At 40.7% G+C, this 23,337-nt stretch overlaps 1 protein-coding gene across 1 annotated transcript in view; it reads left to right on the forward strand.

Annotated features, from left to right (window-relative positions):
- TUBGCP3 (tubulin gamma complex associated protein 3) overlaps window positions 1–23,337 on the forward strand; it is a gene marked incomplete in the record, with an annotated part of 536,537 nt that overhangs the window by 188,328 nt on the left and 324,872 nt on the right. Inside the window, 2 exon segments of the mRNA XM_030201534.1 lie at window positions 19,988–20,056; window positions 22,514–22,646. Coding sequence (XP_030057394.1) covers window positions 19,988–20,056; window positions 22,514–22,646 — 202 coding nt within the window.

Here is a 23,337-nt window from a genome sequence, read left to right on the forward strand (position 1 = left end):
CTTGTTTCACAACTTTGTACTCTTTTCGATATAGGTCCACATTCATTCGAATTGCTTTCAGTTTTGTTGGTTTTCAATTTTGTGCTTGAGAAGATATTCATCATCATTTTTTCTACATATGTGAGTTGACTCCTTATTCACTTTGCTCACATTTTTATTTCGTTTTTATTTTTTTGTTCCATTTTTTGATCCAATTTATGTTCATTTTCATTTTTATTTATGATTTTGTATTTCTATTTTTTACTCATATACATTTTTTTTGGTAGTAAAAGCCACTGGCTAGCACATGTTTGTGCATTGATAACAAAGACTATGTAATAGGTGGGTGTCCATTTCGCCATCATATTAATGCATTCTCTCCTGAAGTGGTTGATAGATTACAATATACATAGGTTTCATTACTTTCTATATTTTATTATATATTTTTCATTAGATGAATGATGGACTTTAATATGTTATTTTATTCCCATGATATATTTTACATATATTTATTTATTACCTGTATTTTTCTCATGAATATACCACAACTTCTACATGTAATGCTGATAACTGTTATTTTTTTAATATGCTGGATAGATTTTATCATTGTTTTTATGTTATGGATAATACACTATAATACGATTTATACATTTTATATGTAATATTATTTATTTTGGTTGGCTTATTTATTTATTTAATAAATTTATATCCCGCACTTTCCCACTAAAAGCAGGTTCAAAAATCTAGATATGATTTTCAACTATGATTTTTATTTTTTAATTAACTATATTTGTGTACTAATTATGTATTTGTTAATTTATATGATCCACATATCCGATTATGTCAGGTGTGTATATATATATATATATATATATATATATATATATATATATATATATATAATGTGTGTGTGTATAACACTTTATTCTATTATCATAGTGTTGTTTCACTATCATTATTATTTATTATTATTATCTATTGCATTTGTATCCCACATTATCCCACCTATTTGCAGGCTCAATGTGGCTTACATAGTTTTGTAATCATTGTCATTACAGGATAGCAGATACATTTAGTATTGTGTAGAAATTAAGTGAGGGAAGAAAGAAGAAGGAAGGGTATGATTAGGGTAATTATCATTCATTATCATGTTGTTACTGTGTCATCAGCTGAGATTTTGGTTTTTATATAATTTGCTTTTTTTTTTTATATAATTTGCCTTTTATTTAATGTCTTATTTATCATATTGATTATGTTATTATTCTTTTATTTATTTTGTAGCCCCTGATGCAGCCCTGTTTGGCAAAACACGGCCTGCGTCAGGCATGTTTTTTTCAGATGATATTCTTTCAATAACGTATATGTTTAGATTTCCATCTATCTGCTTTGTTGTTTTCTGTCCTTTAGCTATATTACCTGAATGAGGGACATGCGTTCGCACAGCGGGTGAGAAGGTACTCGCACATGCATGGTGTGATCCTACTAGAACGTTTTTGAAACATCTATACACTAGTCAGTGTCTGCACCGGGGCTCCGTCAGATGATATCACCCCCAATGTGAGAATTCCTAGCCACCAGTGTTGTATAGTAACTAAGTAAATGTAACTAGTTACTGTACTTAAGTAAAAGTTTTGTTATTTTTACTTGTAAAGAAGTACAGGATAACATTTGTTACTTTTACTGTTACTGAAGTAATAATTTTGCTGGGTTTTACTATTTTTAAGTTACATGTGATGTGTGCAGTAACGAGTAAAAAGTAAAAGCGGAAGGGAGATGTAAATGATGATTCCTCAGTAAACCAAATGAAACAGCAAAACTGGGAACAGGATTTTGCTTTTGCAACCTTGTCATACAAACAGTGGATCATCTCATCTTAAGTTTTGCTGTTCAATGAATATAACCTATAAGACAGTGAAGTTGCCTGTGTTTGTTTAACTGGTTAGTGGCCTCCAGCCAAACAGAACAGTGATGAGTTGAGTCACTTTAAAGTGGAGATGAAGCTGAAGCTGGTAGCAATTCTTGGTGAACAGACATATGTCTCTACCACAAAAGACTGTATTTCATCCCATGGGAAATTTTACATTGGGGTAACAGTGCACCGGATTGATAAGTCCTTAGGGAAGAAGTCTGCTTGTGTGGCCTTAAGACTGACATTCTTGCATCAATTCTCGAAGATATTTTGAGTTTGCCATCTGATGAAAAATTGTTAGAACAACAGATTCCAACTTTGTGAAAGCCTTCTTTGTAATTGGACAGTATGATGATGATAATGAAGATGAAGATGCATATGATGAATTAGACAGCATTACTTCTAATACTGATGATAATGACAATAATGATGATAAAGTACTGTTTGCTATATGAAACTTATCTGTTTCAGAGATTCCCTTGATCATAACATGCAGACCCAGTGAGAAGACATCAGTAATGTTGCAAACTGGTCTGATTTGAAGGAACTTTTTATCAGACTGAACAATCCACTTTCTGCTAGTGTGGTTGTTGTACCTTTTTAGCTGTGCTGGATTAATGACTCACAAGCACACTCGCATAAGTGACAGTCATTTTAAAAAAATTTGTTTTACTAAAAGCAAAGTTGATTGAATTGTAGAGCAATAAAGTTGTTGGGTAAAAAATTAACTACTTTTTACTCAAAAGGTATTATATTAGGAAATAACTTTGTTACTTGTACTTAAGTACATTTTTAATGTGTTCTTCACTGTACTTTTTACTTTTACTTAAGTATTAAAATATACATTTATTTTTAATTTTACTTAAGTAGTTTGGCTTAGTACTTTGAACAATGCTGCTGGCTGCCTGTCCTTGGAGCTACAGGTGAGTATCTTCGCTTCACTCTTACTTGGACAGTTCAATGATTTGGGCCAGCTTAGAAGCAGATTCGAGAGTGGCAGCTGCAAGAGTATCCAGGTGTTGAAATATCTCGCATGGGTGGTGAATTATGCTAAGTCAGCTTGGCCCTTTATAGGAGTTGAATTACCTTGTTATCTGCTTCAGTATCAAGCAAGGAGTGGTTCTCCTTACTTAGGAGCAAATGGGAAAAATTCAGGCCCAGAAGAGCGATTTTTGTGCTTACAGCTCCTTGGCTTCATGAAGCCACGTCAGTGGGCCTTGTGGTTTATTTGGTTCCCCACATCCAAGAAATTTGAAGTCTCATTCCCACTTGCGGTGTCTTTCCTCCATGGCCTCTAATAGATTGAGTACTTCAAAAGATTGCAGGACACTCATTTATGGTCATTCCGTTGGCTCCAGATGGGCCTCGCTGGCCCTTTTATGTGGATCTCATTCAGTAGTTGGCGGCTCCCTGATGTTGCTTGTGAGAGATTCGGACCCCTTGAAGTCATCATGGCTTAAGGCTTGGCCCTAGAAATGTAGAGACTGCAAATATCCTTAATTGGAAAGTAGTATCAAACAGCCTCTGGACACATTTGATGATCTCAAGTGGTGTCCTGGGTGGATGGTGACTCAAGAAAATATCTTAGGGATGGCAGCATGGTAATCGATGCATCCTTTATGAGACACTCCAAGATTGATATTTGGGTCAGAAATGACAGTGTCTTTGGCAGAGCAGTATTGGAGAAAACCTAGGTTTCCTCCTACTCTGAGGGATACACTTTTTCACATCCTATTGGTCTGGATTGGTCATGCATGGTGAAAAAGAAGGTGAAATTTAATTTTACCTGATCATTTCCTTTCCTCGAGTTCTACTACACTAGTCCAGGTCCCACCCAGGAAGACTGTAGAATTGGGCCAAGACCTTGCATTACATTACATGACATTTGAGCTTATATTCTGCTACCACCTTTACAGTTCTAAGCAGGTTACAAACATCTTAAAGGAATACAGAGATCAGAGCATTCTTCTGAGATTTACAATGGTTGCTTTGGAGACAGCAAAAACCTAATTATGATAAATATTTCTTAAATAAGAAAGCTTTTATCTTCTTTCGAAACATATGATTATGAAGGAGAAAATGTTCCAGCACTATCTTTCAATTGTCTGGCTGCTTGAGTGGCTGCTTGAGTGACAAGAGATTTGTCAAAGAGCAGTAGTCTACTTACCCTTACATGAGGGGAAAGTGAAAAAATTAGCAGCTTCCTGTCTCCTAGTTCTGATAGAGGTTGCGAAGCAAAAATGAACTAGTAAATAGCTGGGGATCAGTCCTTGTAGTGTTTTAAACAGAAGTCATGCCATTTTGAAAAACACTCTCGCCTCAATTTGCAGCCAATGTAGTTTAATATAAAAAGGGGAGACTGTCAGATTTTGAATGGTGTGAAACCTATTCAGTAAGGTCTTTGTGCAGCCCAAGTTACAGTAATCAAGAGATGATAGTAACAGCGCATGCACCAACCGTTCATATTGACTAATTTCAAAAGAAATTCCGAATGGTATTGAGCTTTCTCATTAGGAAGAAACATTAACTTGTGCTTTCCAGGGAAAGAGTGTAATCAATTTGAATGTCTACGAGTTTAATGGTTGGAGAAAGTGTAAAGTCAGCTTGATTGATGGTAATCAATCTTAAGGATTTGTTCTGAGTTAAAACATAAAAATTTGGGTTTTTTTTCCGTTTTGAGTTTTAACTTATAGGCGTACATCCATTTTTCTAACAGGTTAATGCATTGTTGGACTCTAGATATGTGAATTCTGAGAATTGATCGGATGGGGATTAACACTGAGATGTCATCAGTGTAGATGTAATGGAGAAAGCCATTTCTGTCTAACAGTGAACTTAAGGGATCAGAGTAAAATATTAAACAGTACTGGAGAAAGAGGGGGGAGCCCTGTGGTACCATTCACCTAGTACTCCAGTTTATGGATAAGTCTGCGTACATTTTAACCCTATATGACTTATTTTCCAAGAAGCCTCTGAACCACTTAAACTGTTTAAATTAAAGAAGCCAATAAAAATTCCGAAAACGATACAATGCCTTGTTTCATAAATTTTACAATCTTATATTTATTTTATTTATTTATGCACTCTTGTATCCCACTGTTATCCAAAAACAAGTTTTGGTTCAAGGTGGCTTACAATTTACATTTTGGGGGGAGTTACAATAGAGTTGTGTAATGTTGAGAGGACATCTATAATTCATGTGGTTATTCATAGAGTTTTTGAAGAGATAGATTTGAAGTGGAAAAGGTAGAGGTAATTTTTTTGTTCAGTTGTACAGTTTTAGTGATATTTATTCATATAGTTTTGGAAGAGGTAGATTTGAAAGGAAGGTGAGGTAGGTTTTCATTTCTTTTCTGAATTGGAGGAGATTTGTGATGCTTCTTATGGTTTTTGGTATTGAGTTCCACCATTTGGAACTCAGGTAGCTAAATCCTGCTGTGTAGATAGTTTTGTAGATGGTGTTTTTGCAGTTGGGTTAGATGTAGGAGTAGGTAGTTTGTTTTCTGGGCTGGCATTTCTTGAGGATAGTTCAATCATGTTAAGCATATATTCGGGTGCCATTCTGAATAGTATCTTGAAAATTAGGGTGCTTGCTTTGAAAAATGTTCTTGCCTTGATTGGTAGCCAGTGTAGTGTTGCAAGCATTGGGTTGCTCTTTCATATTTTGATTTCTTGAAAATCAGTCTTGCTGCCATATTTTGGGCTGTTTGCAACGATTGCTGCAAGGTATGCTGCATTGCAGTAGTCTAGTTGGGATAATATCATTGATTGGACCAGTGTTTGGAAAGATTGTATAGGGAAATAGTCTTTCCATAGTGTTCTGAAGCATTTTGATGTTCTTCTGAGATTTGATTGTCCAGTGTTAGGTGTTTGTCGAGAATGATTTCTAGTATTTTATGTTATGTTTCGATGTGGTATGTTTGTTGGTTGATTGTGAATTTTTGGTAGAATGTGGGTTTGTGTAGGCTGGATAGTACTAGGAATTTGGTTTTGTCTCTGTTCAGTTTGAGTTTGAAGGTTGTTGCCCATTCTTCCATGAGGTCTAATCTTTTTTTTACATTTTGTCCTGCTTGTTTGAGATATTGTTTTGGAAAAGTATGAAGATGGTGACATCATCTGCATATATAAATGGGTTGAAATCCATTAATTCCGTTTTTTTTTCCAAGTGGCGCCATCATTATATTGAACAGTATTGGTGATATTGGCGATCCCTGTGTTACCCCGCACGCAGAGATCCATGAGGCTGATGTTTGGTTGGAAACTTCACTTCACTTAACAGTAGTTGGACATGGTCCAACAGGGAGCAGAAAACTGTTCCTGTGCGAAAAAAAAAATGCAGGGAATCCAGATTGAGATGCTGACAGGATATCATGCAAATCCAAGTAGCGAGTAAAAGTAATGTAAAGTCACCATTCTTATTCTGTAACTCCCATTTAAAAGAAGCGCAACATATCTGTCTGACTAGAAGTCAAAATGGTGAGCTTCAATCTCCTAAGTGTTGCTTTGGGGGGACACAGTGTGGGATTCCACTGGATAAGCAAGAACCTAGGATGCAGGAATCAGGATGATGGGCACCCTCACCTGTGACTGTAAGATTTACGGTTTGAGCCAGTATCTTATGAAATTCAGAAACATGTACTAGATTATGCAAGGCAGAACCAACATATCTTCGCTGGTGTATCTTTTTTGCAGCATGAGGGGGGAAAAGGTATTTCAAGCAAAAGGAGGAGTAGGGTGGGCTAGCTCTTTCCAAAAAACCAAGGGAGATGTATGTCCAGTTATATTTATATGTATTCTATATAATTGGCATTTCATTTTCATTTTTATTGCCTTTTTATATGTTGACGTATATTTTTAAATATAAAAAAATGTTTTTATAGACTCCTGAGGCAGATGCTTAGGCGTTGAAACACAGCAGCTGTGTCGAGTCGCTTGATGACTTCTTTTTTTTTTTTTTTTTAAATTTCAAAACGTTTATTAGAGTTATATGCCAATACAGCAACAAGTAGTTCACATATGATAACTTAACATCTAATATCGATAATACAGATTTCTGAAGCTGTTAAACATAGGCAACTAACCTCAGTGAAAAACCCCCAAAACCCCATTTCCCCCCCGCCTTAATAGAAGTCCAAGAGTGGGATCTGTACCAGAGGACCATGTCACATAAGTGTCCCATATTTTCTGATATGCTATAAGATGACCAGTTCGCTTAGCTGTCAATTTAGACATCAAATGAATGCGATCCAATTTGCGGACCACGACCTCCAAACCAGGCAATGTACTCTGCCACCATGTCGCCGCCAGAACCAGCTTGCTAGCCACAAAGACAAACGTAGCCAAATGGTGAATGTGTGGCTTAACGCCTCGTGGCTTAACATGGAGAAGGCAATGTTCCATCTTCATCGGATATGAAAGCTTGGTGATACTATGCACCAGACGCAAAACATCAGTCCAATATTTCTGAGCCTTGGGACATGTCCACCAGATATGATACATATCTCTCACACCAGCACATTGACGCCAGCATAAAGCTGACACCGAAGGAAACATCTTATGTAATCTATTAGGGGTGTAGTACTAATTATTCAAAATCTTGTACCCATTCTCCATTAATTCACTAGAAACAGAAACTTTAAACAAGGATTTGAAAACCTTTTCCCATTGTGAGAACTCATAGGACACCCCCATAGCTTGGTCCCATTTAGCTAAGTAGTGAAGGACCGGCCTAATATGTGATAATAAAGCTCTATATAATCTGGATACTCCACCTCTACCTCCCCCACTGCTCATTGCTCATTCTAAAAGCGTTTTATTTAAGCTCAAATCCGCCCTAGCCTTTCTCCAAATAAAATCCCTCACCTGATGATACTGGAAAGAGTGAGAGGCAGAAATCCCATATTCTTCATGAAGATGCTGAAAGAAGACCACCTCACCCTCCTCCCAGATCTGCCCTAGTTCATACAATCCCAGTGTTTCCCACCCCTGGAACCCCCCAGTCTCTTTTCCAGCAATAAACTGTGGTGCAAATCGGATAAACATATGCCGAAAGTACTGGCGATTCGGGAAGAACTTGCGTCGTACTGCTCTCCAAACCGACAATGGCCTTTGCAACAGCGGGGGCAGACCTTTAATGAGCACAGCTAACTGGTGGTCTGGCAACCATGGGACAGCAGCTAACGGAAGGGGGTCCAACCAAGTTTGCTGTATACATTCCCAGAATTTACCTGACCTCTGCAACCAAGCTGCTAAAATGCGAAGGTGGGCAGCCTGATAATATGCTCAAAACCAGGGAACTCCCACCCATCTTGCGCACATGGCTGATACATCTTTTCGTTACGAACCCGAGGGGGTCTCTTCTTCCAAATAAAGGAAAAGACTCTGTGCTGCAACCCCCGGAAGAAGTTATCTGGCATTGAAATAGGGAGCGCCATAAACAAGTACGGAAGTTTAGGAAGCAAAATCATTTTGACCGCTGCAATGCGGCCTAGCCAGGAGATCGTTAGGCCCTCCCAACATTCAAGTTCCAAAAAGAGTTCCTTAAGTTTCCCTGGGAAATTTGTTGTATAAAGATCTGCATATTTTCTCGTTAGGGTGACCCCCAAATATTTAATACCTACTGTAACCAGGTGCCTCTCTTGTGCAGCCAAGGATAGAACAATCTCCTCCAGCCATAGGCTCCCGGTACAATGAAGAAATAGATGTCTACCAGTAACTTCAATCTTAAGGACTTTTATTCCATGCAGGTTTCTGGTACACAGTTCCAACAGCAGCATAGCACATACCAGGATTCAATACAGGCTTACAGGCTCCAGTCTGGGCTCTTTATCCAGTGCACAGTAAACAGTAATTCAATTCCCAAGACAAACAGTTGTTTCAGTTCATCATCATAGTTCAGTCACTCATCAGCAGTTTCTACCTTCTATCCTCTTTACCTTCAGGAGAGTTCAATATTTTAGTGACTCCTTCTACCCAAGGGTTTTCCCCTGCATCAGCTTCACAGTGAATTCAATACTTTTGGGACTTCCTCTCACCCAAGGAATTTCAGCCTGCTTCAGTACTTTAGGGACCTCCCTGCCCAAGGATTTTCAGCCTGCAAATACTTTAGGGACCTCCCTGCCCAAGGGTTTTCAGCCTGCAACTGCTTCTCTCCTTTTGCCTCTCTCTCCTGAACTGAACTGCTGGGATTCCTTCCCACCTGTCTAATCAATCCCTGGCTTCAGCTACCACCACCAATCATTCTCCTTCCATTAGCTTCCTCACACCTAAATCAGCTGAGTTAAGCATTAGACTAATGAGACCAATGATGAGCTCCTGCACACAGGGTTTCCTAACTCTCTTTCCGCCTAGTGGCAGCCACTCTACACAACCTGCCAGCTTACACCCATGTCTTCCCTGATTGCAGCTAGGAGTCCAGTCCGGGTTCTTCATCCCCCCCTCTGGCTCCTTGCCTGCATTGCCTTCTGGAACTTGTATTTCAGACTGAAACTGCCTTAACCCAACTATCCTGGAGGTGACTTTATCACACTACGGATGCCCATTTGAAAGGGTAATCTCTCTTTAATCTAGCCACTTGACCTTCTGGAACTGACACATTTAGAGCTTCTGACTTATCCAGGTTAATTTTGAAACCTGATAATGTACCATATTCACGAAGGACAGAAGTCAAAGCTGGGAAAGAGATAGTCGGGGCAGAGAGAGTGAGCAAAAGATCATCTGCAAACAGAAGCAATTTAGTTTCAAGTTCCCCTCGCCAAATGCCCTGGATCTCTGGATGAGTGCGAATACACTCTGCCAGTGGTTCAACCACCAGAGCAAAAAGAAGAGGCGAGAGAGCACAATCTTGCCTCGTGCCCCGAAACAGGGGAAACGAGGACGATCTCCCACCATTGACACGGACCGAAGCGCAGGGAGCCCTATAAAGAAGATGTAACCAACGCAGAAAAGGGCCCTCTATGCCAACCCATTGCAGCACCGCAAACATATATGGCCAGTGCACGTGGTCGAACACCTTCTCCGTGTCTAGTGATAAAAGGCAAAGAGGCGTCCATGTTGATTCAGCGTGATACGTAAGGTGAAGGCGCGACGTATATTATCAAATTTTGACGGCCATGGATGAAACCTGCCTGATCTTCATGAATCAATTGAGGTAGGTATTGCTGCAAACAATTAGCTAAAATCTTAGTAAAGAGTTTGTAATCTACCCCTAGTAGGGAGATCGGGCGGTAAGAACTACATAACTGTGGATCTCTACTTGGCTTAGGGATTATGGTAATAGTCGCCAGATTCCAAAACGGTGGAATATCCTGACCCTCAGTGAAAGAACGAAAGACCCTCAAAGCATCGGGGCCAGCAACCCACCAAAGATCTTGTAAAACTTGTTAGTGAAGCCATCTGGCCCCGGCGTCTTTGCCGGCGAGAAAGTACGTATGGCCCAAAGAATTTCATCTACCTCAACAGGCCGAGAGAGTTGATGTTGCGCTCCTACCCCAAGCCTGGGCAAACGGAGGCGGTCCAAGAAACCCGCTATAGCTGCTTTGGTTGGAGCAATATCAGAAGAATAAAGCTGCTCATAGAACTGCTGAAAAAGTTGTTGCATACGTGAGGAATTGAAAATCAGTGCCCCACCCCATCCCTCAAGCATAGAATATGGTTATGGGTAGATTGTTGTCTAAGTTTATGAGCCAGAAGTCTGCTGGCCTTGTTGCCAAACTCAAAGTGAGTCTGACGGACTCGTTGAAGCTGCTCAGACAACTCGTCTAACTGTAAGTTATATAATTCCAGCCTAAGTTTACAGGATTGCTCCCATAGCTGGGCCGATTGGGACGCCAGGCATTGCTGCAACTGTCGCTCCGTTGTTAACAAACGGGAACGCAAAGAACTTTCCTGCTGGCTCTTAACTCTCCACACATGCGCCCGCAATGCAATAAAATGACCCCGGAGCACCGTCTTTAAACCATCCCAAAGAATTCCCGGTGAGACCTCCCCATTGTCATTAAAATGAAGATAATCTTTAATATGTTCTTTTTTTTTTTTTTTTGTTACATTTGTACCCCGCGCTTTCCCACTCATGGCAGGCTCAATGCGGCTTACATATTGTATACAGGTACTTATTTGTACCTGGGGCAATGGAGGGTTAAGTGACTTGCCTTAAATACTTCCCGATCCCGCCCTGCATAGTGTACTCCCCGAGTGGAATGATCTAGATTAGGATCGATCGTCAGGTTGAAATCTCCCCCCATCAGAAGAAAGCCATCTTTATGTTGGAGCAGCACCTGGTCTAATCGCTCAAAAAAGGCTTTGTGATCAGAGTTAGGCCCATATATATTCAATAGTGTATACCTCTGACCTCTGAACATTAAAACTATTAAGATATACCGCCCCCCCTCTGTCCCGGATAACCTTTTCAATTTGCCATGGCTGAGAGTCAGCAAACAGTATCGCCACCCCCTTGGATTTTGTGCCCTCACAGTTAGAGGCAAAATATTGCTGTGGATATTTACGATGTCTACATAGTGATTCATGAACTGTCTTCAAGTGAGTCTCCTGAATCATAGCAACATCAATCTTTAAACGAATCATCTCCCTGAATAGAAGCTGACGCTTCATAGAGACATTTAATCCCCTAACATTCAGGAGCCCCAACCTGATGTCATTCATTCAAAAAGAAAAAATCCATATACCAACCGCCCCTTAGACCGTCTTCTCTCTGTGTCCCACACAGACCCCCCCCCCCCCCAAGTTCTCACTATATCCCTCCTATGGTCCCTCCCCCCCCTCAATCCCTTCCTCTCGCCCCCAACCCTTGCCATCTATTAAGACCCCTTCCTACTAACAGAAGGGACATGTAGTCGAGAAAGTGAGTCCCCCTTCTCCCGCCCCCAGATAACACATCAAATGTTGTAATACAACATCAAAGGTACCCTAAACAGCATAAGGATCTTGTAACATTAACATCTAAACAGGACCCTATCTTTTGGACCCACCAACAAGTTCAACTTTAGGATCCCCACCAACAGTGCAGTTTAAAACCATCGTATAACTAGATAGTAAGGTTCCATGCATAAAACCATGCTTAATATAGTTTTCACTACTCAAGTCAGCTGGCTAGCCGACTTTTGACGCTCCAATCTTTTATTGCCTTTGGCAACCCGCTGCCACTTTGGGTAAGCTGACAGTGAGGCAGAGCGTGGCTTGCTGGGCTGTATGGAAGTTATATCTCTATCCTCTGCAGGCAGAAGTTGACGTGCATCCTCCACCGATTTTATTTGGTGCTGATGTCCATCTTTATAGAATGCCAGGGCAAAAGGATGTCTCCATCTATATTGAATGCCCAGCTCACGCAGCTGTGCAGTAACCAGCTTCAAATCTGCCCGTCTCTTCAAAGTAACTGCAGCCAGATCTTGAAATACTGCAACTTGATAAGAATCCCATTTGAAATTGTCAAGCTTGCGACTTGCCTGCATCACCCGCTTTCGCAACTTAAAGTCCTGAAAGCAGGAAATTATATCCTTAGGCAAATTGTTGCGCGTCCCACCCAATGCTCTATGGGATCTCACTAAATGTATCTCTTTGGGTTCAATGGGTGAACCAGCTTCCGACAGTAAGGCGCTCACCACCCTCTGTACCACATCCTCACAGTCTGCATACAGAGGAGTTTCTGGTAGGCCTCTGAAACGGAGGTTACAGCGCCTGCTGCGATTTTCTAAATCCTCAAGCTTATCGTTGATTTGCTGGATCTCCACATGTACCTCTCCGACCTGGTGGGCAAGGCCTCCGATCGCTTCCTCGTGCTTCTCCACTTGGCCCACTACCTCCTCTAGGTGATTCCCAAGGTCCCGAATTTCATTTTGTAGGTCTGCTCCCATAGTCGTGAGGTCAGAGCGGACCGTTTTAAGGTCCGATCGCATTTCTTTTATCCAATCTCGTAGCTCCGTATAATTGACCGCCTCAAAATCCCCTCGATCGTGTTCAGAGGTAAACAAGTCTTGTGAGGCTGGCCCAGCAGCTGCGCTTGCTGGATCCCCCGCCACCCGCTCCATAGTCGCCATGTGCTTCTCCGTCGCGGAGCAGGTATAAGCAAACTGAGAGAGATTCGCGGCTTTACTCATGAGTCCTGTGCTTCTTCAGTACTTTAATAGCTCTGGGAAATAATTCGCTTCGCGAACTAAGACGCAAAACAGGGTAACACCACATTTTTGTGTTCTGGGGAGCGGGAGCTCTCGCTTCAGACGACCATATTGTTCGGTGACGTCACTTCCTCCTTGATGACTTCTTAATAAAGACTTAAAGCTGCACATATGTGTCCCTTGGTTTTTTGGAAAGAGCCAGCCCACCCTACTCCTTCTTTTGCCTGATTCTTTCTTACATAGGGATTGAGTGTTCCTCCACTTTTGTGGTCCCCTCTCGTCTTCTACTTGTTCGGAAAAAGGTATTTAACATTTACCGTATTTTTCAGACTATAAGACGCCCCGGACCATAAGACGCACCTAGGTTTTAGAGGAGGGAAATAGGAAAAAAAAATTTTCCTTTTTCCCTCCTTTAAAACCTAGGTGCTCCGGTGCGTCTTGTCCGAGTTCGGGATCGCCCCCCCCCCCCCCGGCCCTGTCACCACTTCTCCCCTACTCACGTCACGCGATGTTCCCTGGTGGTCTAGTGACATCGGGGCAGGAAAGAGCCCCCTCTTTCCTGCCCAGCGCGCTGCTCTCCGTCCTCCTGTATGCTGCCTGACGGTCTCGGCGAGATTCAAAATGGCCGCCGAGAATTGAAGGGAACATCGCGTGACGTGAGTAGGGGAGAAGTGGTGACAGGGCCGGGGGGAGGGCGATCCCGAACTCGGGGGGAGGGCGGGAGGGAGGGAACTCGCTACCTTCGGACTATAAGACGCACCCCCCATTTTCCTCCCAAATTTGGGGGGAAAAAGTGCGTCTTATAGTCCGAAAAATACGGTATATGGCTTAAAAATTTTGCAACATAGTTACTTCAGTGTCCACTGTCCTCAGTCAAGCCTGGTGTCAGGTCCACTGATGTTGGAACTTAACTTCCTTCTGCTGCGACCTATCCTTGCGAAGGAAGGAAGTTACTTCAGAAGGGGGGTGGGCCATAGGAGTGAGAAGTTCCGACAACAGCGCTGCAGCATTGTCCAATGTAGCTGGCTGCACTGTTGCCCTTCTTGCACGGAGGAAACAGGACAGGGGAGGGGGGGTTGGTGACGGGAATAGAACGCCAAGCACCGAAGGGAGAGAGAGAGCAAGAGAGAGAAGGAGCGTCGCGGTTTGGAAAGAGAGAGGTGTGTGTGTGAGGCACATCACATGGGAGGTTATCACTGGACCCCCCACTGCCCAGTTGCCCAAATGGTCAGTCCGCCTCTGGTTCGATCCATGAGTAAATATTAGCACGGAATGTTGATGGTGCTGTTTTCATTAAGTAAGAAGGGCAGATGTCTAGTGTGCAATAAGAGGAAACATAATTTGTGAATAGTTTGGCAAAGACAGACTACTGTGCAGTATCAAATTCTTTCCAGGCTCTATTTACAGGGATGCCTTCTTAGGAAACAGGTCCACTAGTGAATCAAAGTTTTTGTCGATGGCAGAGGAGAAACCAACTCTAAGCTTATTAACCTTTTCTTGAAAGTATATGGCTAACTTGTTTGTGAGGGAAGTTCCTCTTTCGCAGAATCTTCAGATTTTGAAGGTGTAATTCTGCAGATGTTTCCTTGGGAGGGTGGGGGTTGCAATTTTTGTGTTTAGTTTGGTTTGATATATTTCTTGCTTTGGCATAAGCATACTAACAAATTCGGGTTGCATTACTCCTGTTAACAGTGATGCCACTGGAAGAATTTAGCTTTTCTACCTCCAGTCTGTTGATAAGGCGACATAACTCATTGGTCTTGACTAGTCTAGCAGGAATGATGGAAAGGAAATTATCAGGTAAGACCAAATTTCACCCTCTTTCCGTGGTCAACATTGTAGCGGGAGAGGTGGTGAACAAGTTGCGTGTTTGGTGAAGATATTTCAGATCATAGCAAATGGGCTGCATTACTATTAGATGTTTTCTGTTGGTTACCAGTGTGTCGTTTGGTTTAAATTTTGAATTCTGAAACTTATCCTGATCAGTGTATTCAGTTATATGTTCCTTACCTAAAATCCATCCTTTGAAATCTGTTGACAGTGATATCTAATGGATATATTTTCACACTTTTCATTTTATTATTCTTTCCAGACAGAATGTTTGGGTAGTGCTCAAACATTTGTACTGTACTGTCCTGTGTTACTTTCCAAGTCAGAGACACACACAGAAATACACATGTGCATATGCATAAGCAAGTGCAGGGGGATTGGAAAGAATTCTGTGAACCATGCTATGTATGCTTTCCCTACCTGTGTATGCCCTCTGCTCATGTGCCCAGGATATATACTTCGTGAATAAACTGCTAGATATTACACCAGTCACAACCAACAACAAAGACACACCAGGAGCGGACAATCTCGCAAGATACTTCAACGAGAAAATCGTACAACTGCGACTGAAGATACCTGTCAGTGCTATCGACTATGCGGAACTCCTCAACTGTCTAGCTCCAGACCCTGGCATTTGCCCAGCAGACAGAACCTGGACCAACTTCATGACACTATCAGAGGATATCATCTCCCAAACGCTCAAAAGATTTGCCAAATCTCATTGCAAACTAGACATATGTCCAAACAACCTTATGACATCTGCTCCTCAACAATTTATAACAGACATAATGAAACACTTGAATTATATGTTACAAAATGGACTCTTCCCGAAGGATAAAGGAAACATTCTACTCACCCCCATACCCAAAGATGCAAAGAAAAGTGCCAGTGAACTAACCAACTACAGACCAGTAGCATCCATTCCATTAATAACAAAACTAACGGAAGGATTGGTGACCAAACAAATTACAAACTATTTAAATAAATTCTCAATACTCCATGACTCCCAGTCAGGATTTCGGTCTAACCACAGTACAGAAACAGTACTAGTTACTCTCATGACCAAATTCAAACAAACGATTGCATCTGGAAAGAACATACTTCTCTTACAATTTGACATGTCAAGCGCTTTCGACATGGTTGATCATGGAATACTACTACATATCCTTGATTACTTTGGAATTGGAGGTAACGTTCTCAACTGGCTTAAGGGATTCCTAACCACACGTTCATACCAAGTGACATCTAACTCGACTACCTCAACCCCATGGATACCAGAATGCGGAGTCCCACAGGGATCTCCTGTCTCGCCGACTCTATTCAATTTAATGATGATACCCTTGGCCAAGCTATTAACAAACCAAAACCTCAACCCATACATACAGTGGTGGAAATAAGTATTTGATCCCTTGCTGATTTTGTAAGTTTGCCCACTGACAAAGACATGAGCAGCCCATAATTGAAGGGTAGGTTATTGGTAACAGTGAGAGATAGCACATCACAAATTAAATCCGGAAAATCACATTGTGGAAAGTATATGAATTTATTTGCATTCTGCAGAGGGAAATAAGTATTTGATCCCCCACCAACCAGTAAGAGATCTGGCCCCTACAGACCAGGTAGATGCTCCAAATCAACTCGTTACCTGCATGACAGACAGCTGTCGGCAATGGTCACCTGTATGAAAGACACCTGTCCACAGACTCAGTGAATCAGTCAGACTCTAACCTCTACAAAATGGCCAAGAGCAAGGAGCTGTCTAAGGATGTCAGGGACAAGATCATACACCTGCACAAGGCTGGAATGGGCTACAAAACCATCAGTAAGACACTGGGCGAGAAGGAGACAACTGTTGGTGCCATAGTAAGAAAATGGAAGAAGTACAAAATGACTGTCAATCGACAAAGATGTGGGGCTCCACGCAAAATCTCACCTCGTGGGGTATCCTTGATCATGAGGAAGGTTAGAAATCAGCCTACAACTACAAGGGGGGAACTTGTCAATGATCTCAAGGCAGCTGGGACCACTGTCACCACGAAAACCATTGGTAACACATTACGACATAACGGATTGCAATCCTGCAGTGCCCGCAAGGTCCCCCTGCTCCGGAAGGCACATGTGACGGCCCGTCTGAAGTTTGCCAGTGAACACCTGGATGATGCCGAGAGTGATTGGGAGAAGGTGCTGTGGTCAGATGAGACAAAAATTGAGCTCTTTGGCATGAACTCAACTCGCCGTGTTTGGAGGAAGAGAAATGCTGCCTATGACCCAAAGAACACCGTCCCCACTGTCAAGCATGGAGGTGGAAATGTTATGTTTTGGGGGTGTTTCTCTGCTAAGGGCACAGGACTACTTCACCGCATCAATGGGAGAATGGATGGGGCCATGTACCGTACAATTCTGAGTGACAACCTCCTTCCCTCCGCCAGGGCCTTAAAAATGGGTCGTGGCTGGGTCTTCCAGCACGACAATGACCCAAAGGAGTGGCTCAGGAAGAAGCACATTAGGGTCATGGAGTGGCCTAGCCAGTCACCAGACCTTAATCCCATTGAAAACTTATGGAGGGAGCTGAAGCTGCGAGTTGCCAAGCGACAGCCCAGAACTCTTAATGATTTAGAGATGATCTGCAAAGAGGAGTAGACCAAATTTCCTCCTGACATGTGTGCAAACCTCATCATCAACTACAGAAGACGTCTGACCGCTGTGCTTGCCAACAAGGGTTTTGCCACCAAGTATTAGGTCTTGTTTGCCAGAGGGATTAAATACTTATTTCCCTCTGCAGAATGCAAATAAATTCATATACTTTCCACAATGTGATTTTCCGGATTTAATTTGTGATGTGCTATCTCTCACTGTTACCAATAACCTACCCTTCAATTATGGGCTGCTCATGTCTTTGTCAGTGGGCAAACTTACAAAATCAGCAAGGGATCAAATACTTATTTCCACCACTGTATATGCAGACGACGTAACGATCTACATCCCATTCAAACAAGATCTAAAGGAAATTTCCAACGACATCAATCAAAGCCTCCAGATCATGCATTCATGGGCAGATGCATTTCGGCTGAAACTTAATGCAGAAAAAACTCAATGCCTAATACTCACATCTCAACATAACAAGAATAAATTCACCGCCATTAACACACCAAATTTGAACCTTCCAATTTCAGATACCCTAAAAATTCTCGGAATTACCATCGATTGACACCTAATACTCGAGAGCCACATGAAAAACACAACCAAGAAGATGTTCCACTCAATGTGGAAATTAAAAAGAGTAATACCTTTCTTCCCAATGACTGTTTTCCGTAACCTGGTACAATCAATGGTGCTCAGTCATCTAGACTATTGCAACGCACTCTACGCCGGCTGTAAAGAGCAAATAATCAAGAAACTTTAGACAGCCCAGAACACTGCAGCTAGACTCATATTCGGTAAAACAAAATATGAAAGTGCTAAACCCCTACGAGAAAAACTACACTGGCTCCCACTTAAAGAACGCATCACGTTCAAAATATGCTCCCTAGTTCACAAAATCATTCACGGAGATGCACCAGCCTACCTGGCAGATCTGATAGACTTATCACTCAGGAATGCCAAAAGATCATCCCGCACATTCCTCAATCTGCACTTCCCTAACTGCAAAGGTTTAAAATACAAACTAATGCACGTGTCAAACTTTACCTACTTGAGCACACAGTTATGGAACGCATTGCCGCGCAACTTAAAAACGATCCACGAACTAATGAGCTTCCGCAAACTACTGAAGACCCATCTCTTTAACAAGGCATACCACAAAGATCAACCAATGTGAATACACACAACTCCTCCACAGATATTCAGGACTGTCTTACAATATCTTCTTGTAATACTACTATCATGTTTTTTCATTATCATGTTGACCAAGACCCTCCTATAACCCTAAATATGTATTTTTTAATATATTACCAGTATTCATGATGTATTGTAAGCCACATTGAGCCTGCAAAGAGGTGGGAAAATGTGGGATACAAATGCAATAAATAAAATAAATACTTATTGTGCACCACATTATTTCTGTTGAGGAAAGGCAGAATATAAATCTTAAATTAAGGGGCCCTTTCACTAAAGTGTGATGATTTTTTTTTTCCCCCTTGTTGTGTGTTAGTCACAAAAACTAGTGCACTTTTAGTACAAAACATATGTTGTAAATAGAAAGGGCCTGTCCAACATCTGGCTTGCATTTGCTGCACAGGTCAGAGGCTTAGTACATGGCACCCACGCTAGCTGCCACTTTATGTAACACTGTGAAGCAAAAAGTAGAGCGTTTAAAATTCTTTTCTCCATTTTCTTGCAGATGTGTACCCTATCACCCTCCCCTTCCTAGTTTGTCCCTTGTTTCTGATAGATAACTAATGTTAGTCTCATGTTCTTAATGACATGCTACATTTACTTGTTTGTTTTCTAATTTGATCGTTACTTAATTTAAAATATTGTATATGGGTTTGACTGTCTGTAGTTTATAGTTTATTTAAATTTGATGTACCGCTTATCCACAAAAGCAACCACAACAGTTTACAATAATTAAAATAAAAAAAAAGGAAAAGAATTCATTAATTAAATATGACCGCACAGTCACACCAGACCATTCAATCCCACACTAAAACTCATATTAAAAAAGGTAAAATTTAGAGGATAAAAAACCTACTGCCCTTTATTTTTCACTATTAAGGAACCCTTGCAAGTGAAAGTTTTTTTTTTTTTTTTAAATGACGTTTGTCTTGCAAATAATGGAAATCCATTGAAGTAGTAAATTATTTAATATAACTGTGTAATAAAATACCCTTAGTCCTTTGCAAAATATGTGCTTTGAAACGTTTAGATTTTGAGTTTGTGGTTCGTCACATGGCCCCTTTTTTATTTTATTTTTGTTACATTTGTACCCCGCACTTTCCCACTCATGGCAGGCTCAATGCAGCAAGCAATGGAGGGTTAAGTGACTTGCTCAGAGTCACAAGGAGCTGCCTGTGCCGGGAATCGAACTCAGTTCCCCAGGACCAAAGTCCACCACCCTAATCACTAGGCCACTCCTCCACTATAAGCAAGCTGTTATTGTATATTAATCTGGTTTATATTTTGTTTTATTTTCTCTCTCTAGAGTTTTTGTGCTGCCTTACACCAAGAACTCAAAGAGTATTACAGGCTGCTTTCTGTTTTGCACTCTCAGGTAAGTTTTTATTCTTCCCTTTTACAACATGAAACTTTAAAATGCATATTTATTTTGTTTCAAAACACAAGCTATCTGCCTTTCTTAGTTAAGGTGGGCTATGATTATGTATTTATTACTGTGAGATTTCTTTAAGCACTAGAAAAAAGTAATTAGTCTATAGTAGCAAATTTAATTTTGGATATATAGTCCTGACAAGTGGGTGATGTCATCCAGTGGAGCCTAGGCTGCAGAAAATGTAAGCAAAGCTGTTAAAGCTGTCACAGCAACCTGGACTGTGACAGAATCTTGTAAGAATGGTCATAGAGCTACTTTAATTGGAACGCTTCAAATTTCGTTATATGGGCCCAAAGCTATGGAATATTCCATTGGAGTTATGGCAGTTACACCAAGCTGTGATAAGCACTACCATGTGCTTACTGCAGCTTAAAAGGTTGTACTGTGGAGCACACTCGGGCATCCTGCAGTAAGTTCCAGGGTAGCATCTGCATACCATGCGGTAAAATAATAATTTTTTTAACCACAGAGGGGACATGTCTGGGGGTGCGTGTCTGCAATAATCAGTTAGTGCAGCTACATTGCAGCATGTTAATTGATTAGTGTGTGAGCCCTTACCACCTACAAAATAGATGGTGGTAAGGGCTCCTGTGCTAATGTTTTTTAATGGTTATGCGCTAATGACAACATATGTGTATATTTTTCATCTTGTTTCATATTAGTCTTATTATTAGGTTTCAGTTTGCTGTTTTCAAGTTTTCCTTTCATTAAATTTGTGTTTATACTTTACATTTTACTATTGTTATTCTGTTAACAAAATTGTAAGTTTGATTTTAATTAGTACCTACTGTACACCACCTTGAGTGAGTCTTTTCATAAAGGCGGTTAATAAATCCCATAAATAAAATATGATTCTTCATATAGGCTTGCCTTCGTTCTTTCAGTATATTTGACTCCTTATGGGGCCCTTTACAAAGCGGCGGTAAGCTCAACATGGGCTTACTGCATGCTATGTTGAAACTACTGCCAGTGGCAGTTCCTGCTCGAGCGCATGCCATTTCCAGAGCTTCAGGAATTTTTTTTTGTAGCGTGGTGCTTACCCGGCAGTAATCAGGCATCGCCGCACACTGCCCTGTTACCTCTGGGTTACCGCAGGAGCCCTCATCGCCACCTCAATGGGTGACTCATGGCCATGTGGTAAGAGTTATCTTGCTGCGTGGTCTTATTTTTTTTTTGACATTTTACTTGCAGCGGTAAAAAGGGACCTGGTGCGTGGGAAAAACGGCCCCCGCCACAACTGCAGCTGACTCTTTTTCCCCTAGCTTAGTAAAAGGACCCTTATGTTACTTTCGTGCTCTTTGTTTGTTGTTCCTTCTTTTTACCAGATCTTTTAGCATGCACTTCGTAAGTCCATGTTTAATGTTGTAGGTCTTACACTGTGGAATGGACTCCCTTTAGATCTTCAAATGGAGCCTTTCCGTTCAGATTTTAAATTAAGGTTAAAAGCATACTTATTCAGGAAAGCCTTTACTATAGGAACTCCTCTGTTTGCCCCTCTCAGCTTGCATTGAGGGTCGCAGGGCAGTAGGAACCATGACCTGTGGGACCTTTGAAAAAAAACATTTTCTTTTCTTTCCTATTATTGAATTTCTTTTTTCTCTCTTTGGCTATATAGTTTTATTGTAAACTGCCTGGATGGCTTGTCTTACAGGGCGGTATATCAAATAAAAGAAACCTTGATTAACATGTGGCCATTAATACAAAAATTTAAAAATTTTACTGCTGCAAAAGAAATGGCCATAGCTCACGGGAAAGGCAAGCATAAGGACGTGCTGCTTCATAAAAATGCCCCTTAGTGTGTTATGGATCATTTAAGAAAAAGCTTAAAACGTTGGGTCCTTGTTTACTAAAGTGTGCTAGCGTTTTTAGCACTTGCTAACGCTAGAGACACCCATAGGAATATATGGGTGTCTCTAGTGTTGGCGTGTGCTAATTTTTAGTGCATGCTAAAAATGCTTGCATGCCTACAGTGCAGCTTAGTAAACAGGGCCCTTGTTTTTTAATGATATTTTTTAAGTAGAATTTGGGATAATAATTTAGTTATGTCTTACGATGATAGATATGATGTTTTTTGTTTTTGTTTTTTGTGATATCATACATTGATATAGTAAATTTTGATTGTATCTTGAGACTTACTTGGGTGAGGTGAATAATCAAAAGTAAAGTAAAGAAAATCTGAGGTGGCCCCAAATATTGATACAGATGCAAGAAGCCCCACACATGTGCAGTTCACCACTTTAGAAAGTTCTTAAGCTTTGAAAACTTTGTTTAGATGTGAGTGCTAATATCCTGCTGTCCGTGGAGATTATCTGCTACAAGTGAGCAATTACACTTTAATATGTATTCTGATACAATACAAACAAATCTTGTTTTTTCATGTTTTTGAATAATTATGATCAGTTGCAGCTTGAAGATGACCAAGGTGTAAATTTGGGACTTGAGAGCAGTTTGACACTTCGTCGTCTCCTAGTATGGACTTATGATCCTAAAATTAGACTGAAGACACTCGCAGCGCTTGTTGACCACTGTCAAGGTTTGTAATAAGATACCATATTGAATAACTGCTGGATAGGTCTCAAATACAAATTTTAAGAAAGGTCAGACATTGTTTACATCAGATTAGCTGTATTATTAGAACATGGAAGCATTTATTATAGAAGTTTGGCATCATATCTCATCACTACCACTATTTTATGGTCACTTTGAGTTTCAGAAACTCACTTTACTTTTGGACATTTCATTCTCCCACTTCATTACAGTATAAAGGGTCCCTTGACAATGTATTCTGTGTGGATAATCCTCTGATTAACTTGGTATTATTATTATTATTTTTTTTTACTTTGTATTCCATCTAGAGCCTGAATTGGGATAGGGACTCAAAAACTACAAATATAAACCAAACTGGTAGACTGAGTATGACATCTTTTGCCTTAGAACAAAAGAACAGAAATCATCAGATTTGCTAAAAATAACATTTGCTATAATAAAACATCTTCTCTTTTCAAGGTGATTTTATGGCATGGTCAGATTAGTTTAAAGAGGAATATTCTCTTGCCTTTTTCTCCTGAATTTACAGAATAGAAAGATTCACTAGCATGCATTTATTTTCATTTTATAGATGTTTCCATAGGCTCAAAGACTCCAAATACACTAACTGTGGCATTGCCATATTGAGAGGAGGTTTAAAAATACCCATCCCTAGATGTCTTCCTATTTTTGCTATG

Source organism: Microcaecilia unicolor, chromosome 4 (genome assembly GCF_901765095.1).
Source record: "Microcaecilia unicolor chromosome 4, aMicUni1.1, whole genome shotgun sequence".
In the NCBI taxonomy this organism is placed as follows: Eukaryota; Metazoa; Chordata; class Amphibia; order Gymnophiona; family Siphonopidae; genus Microcaecilia; species Microcaecilia unicolor.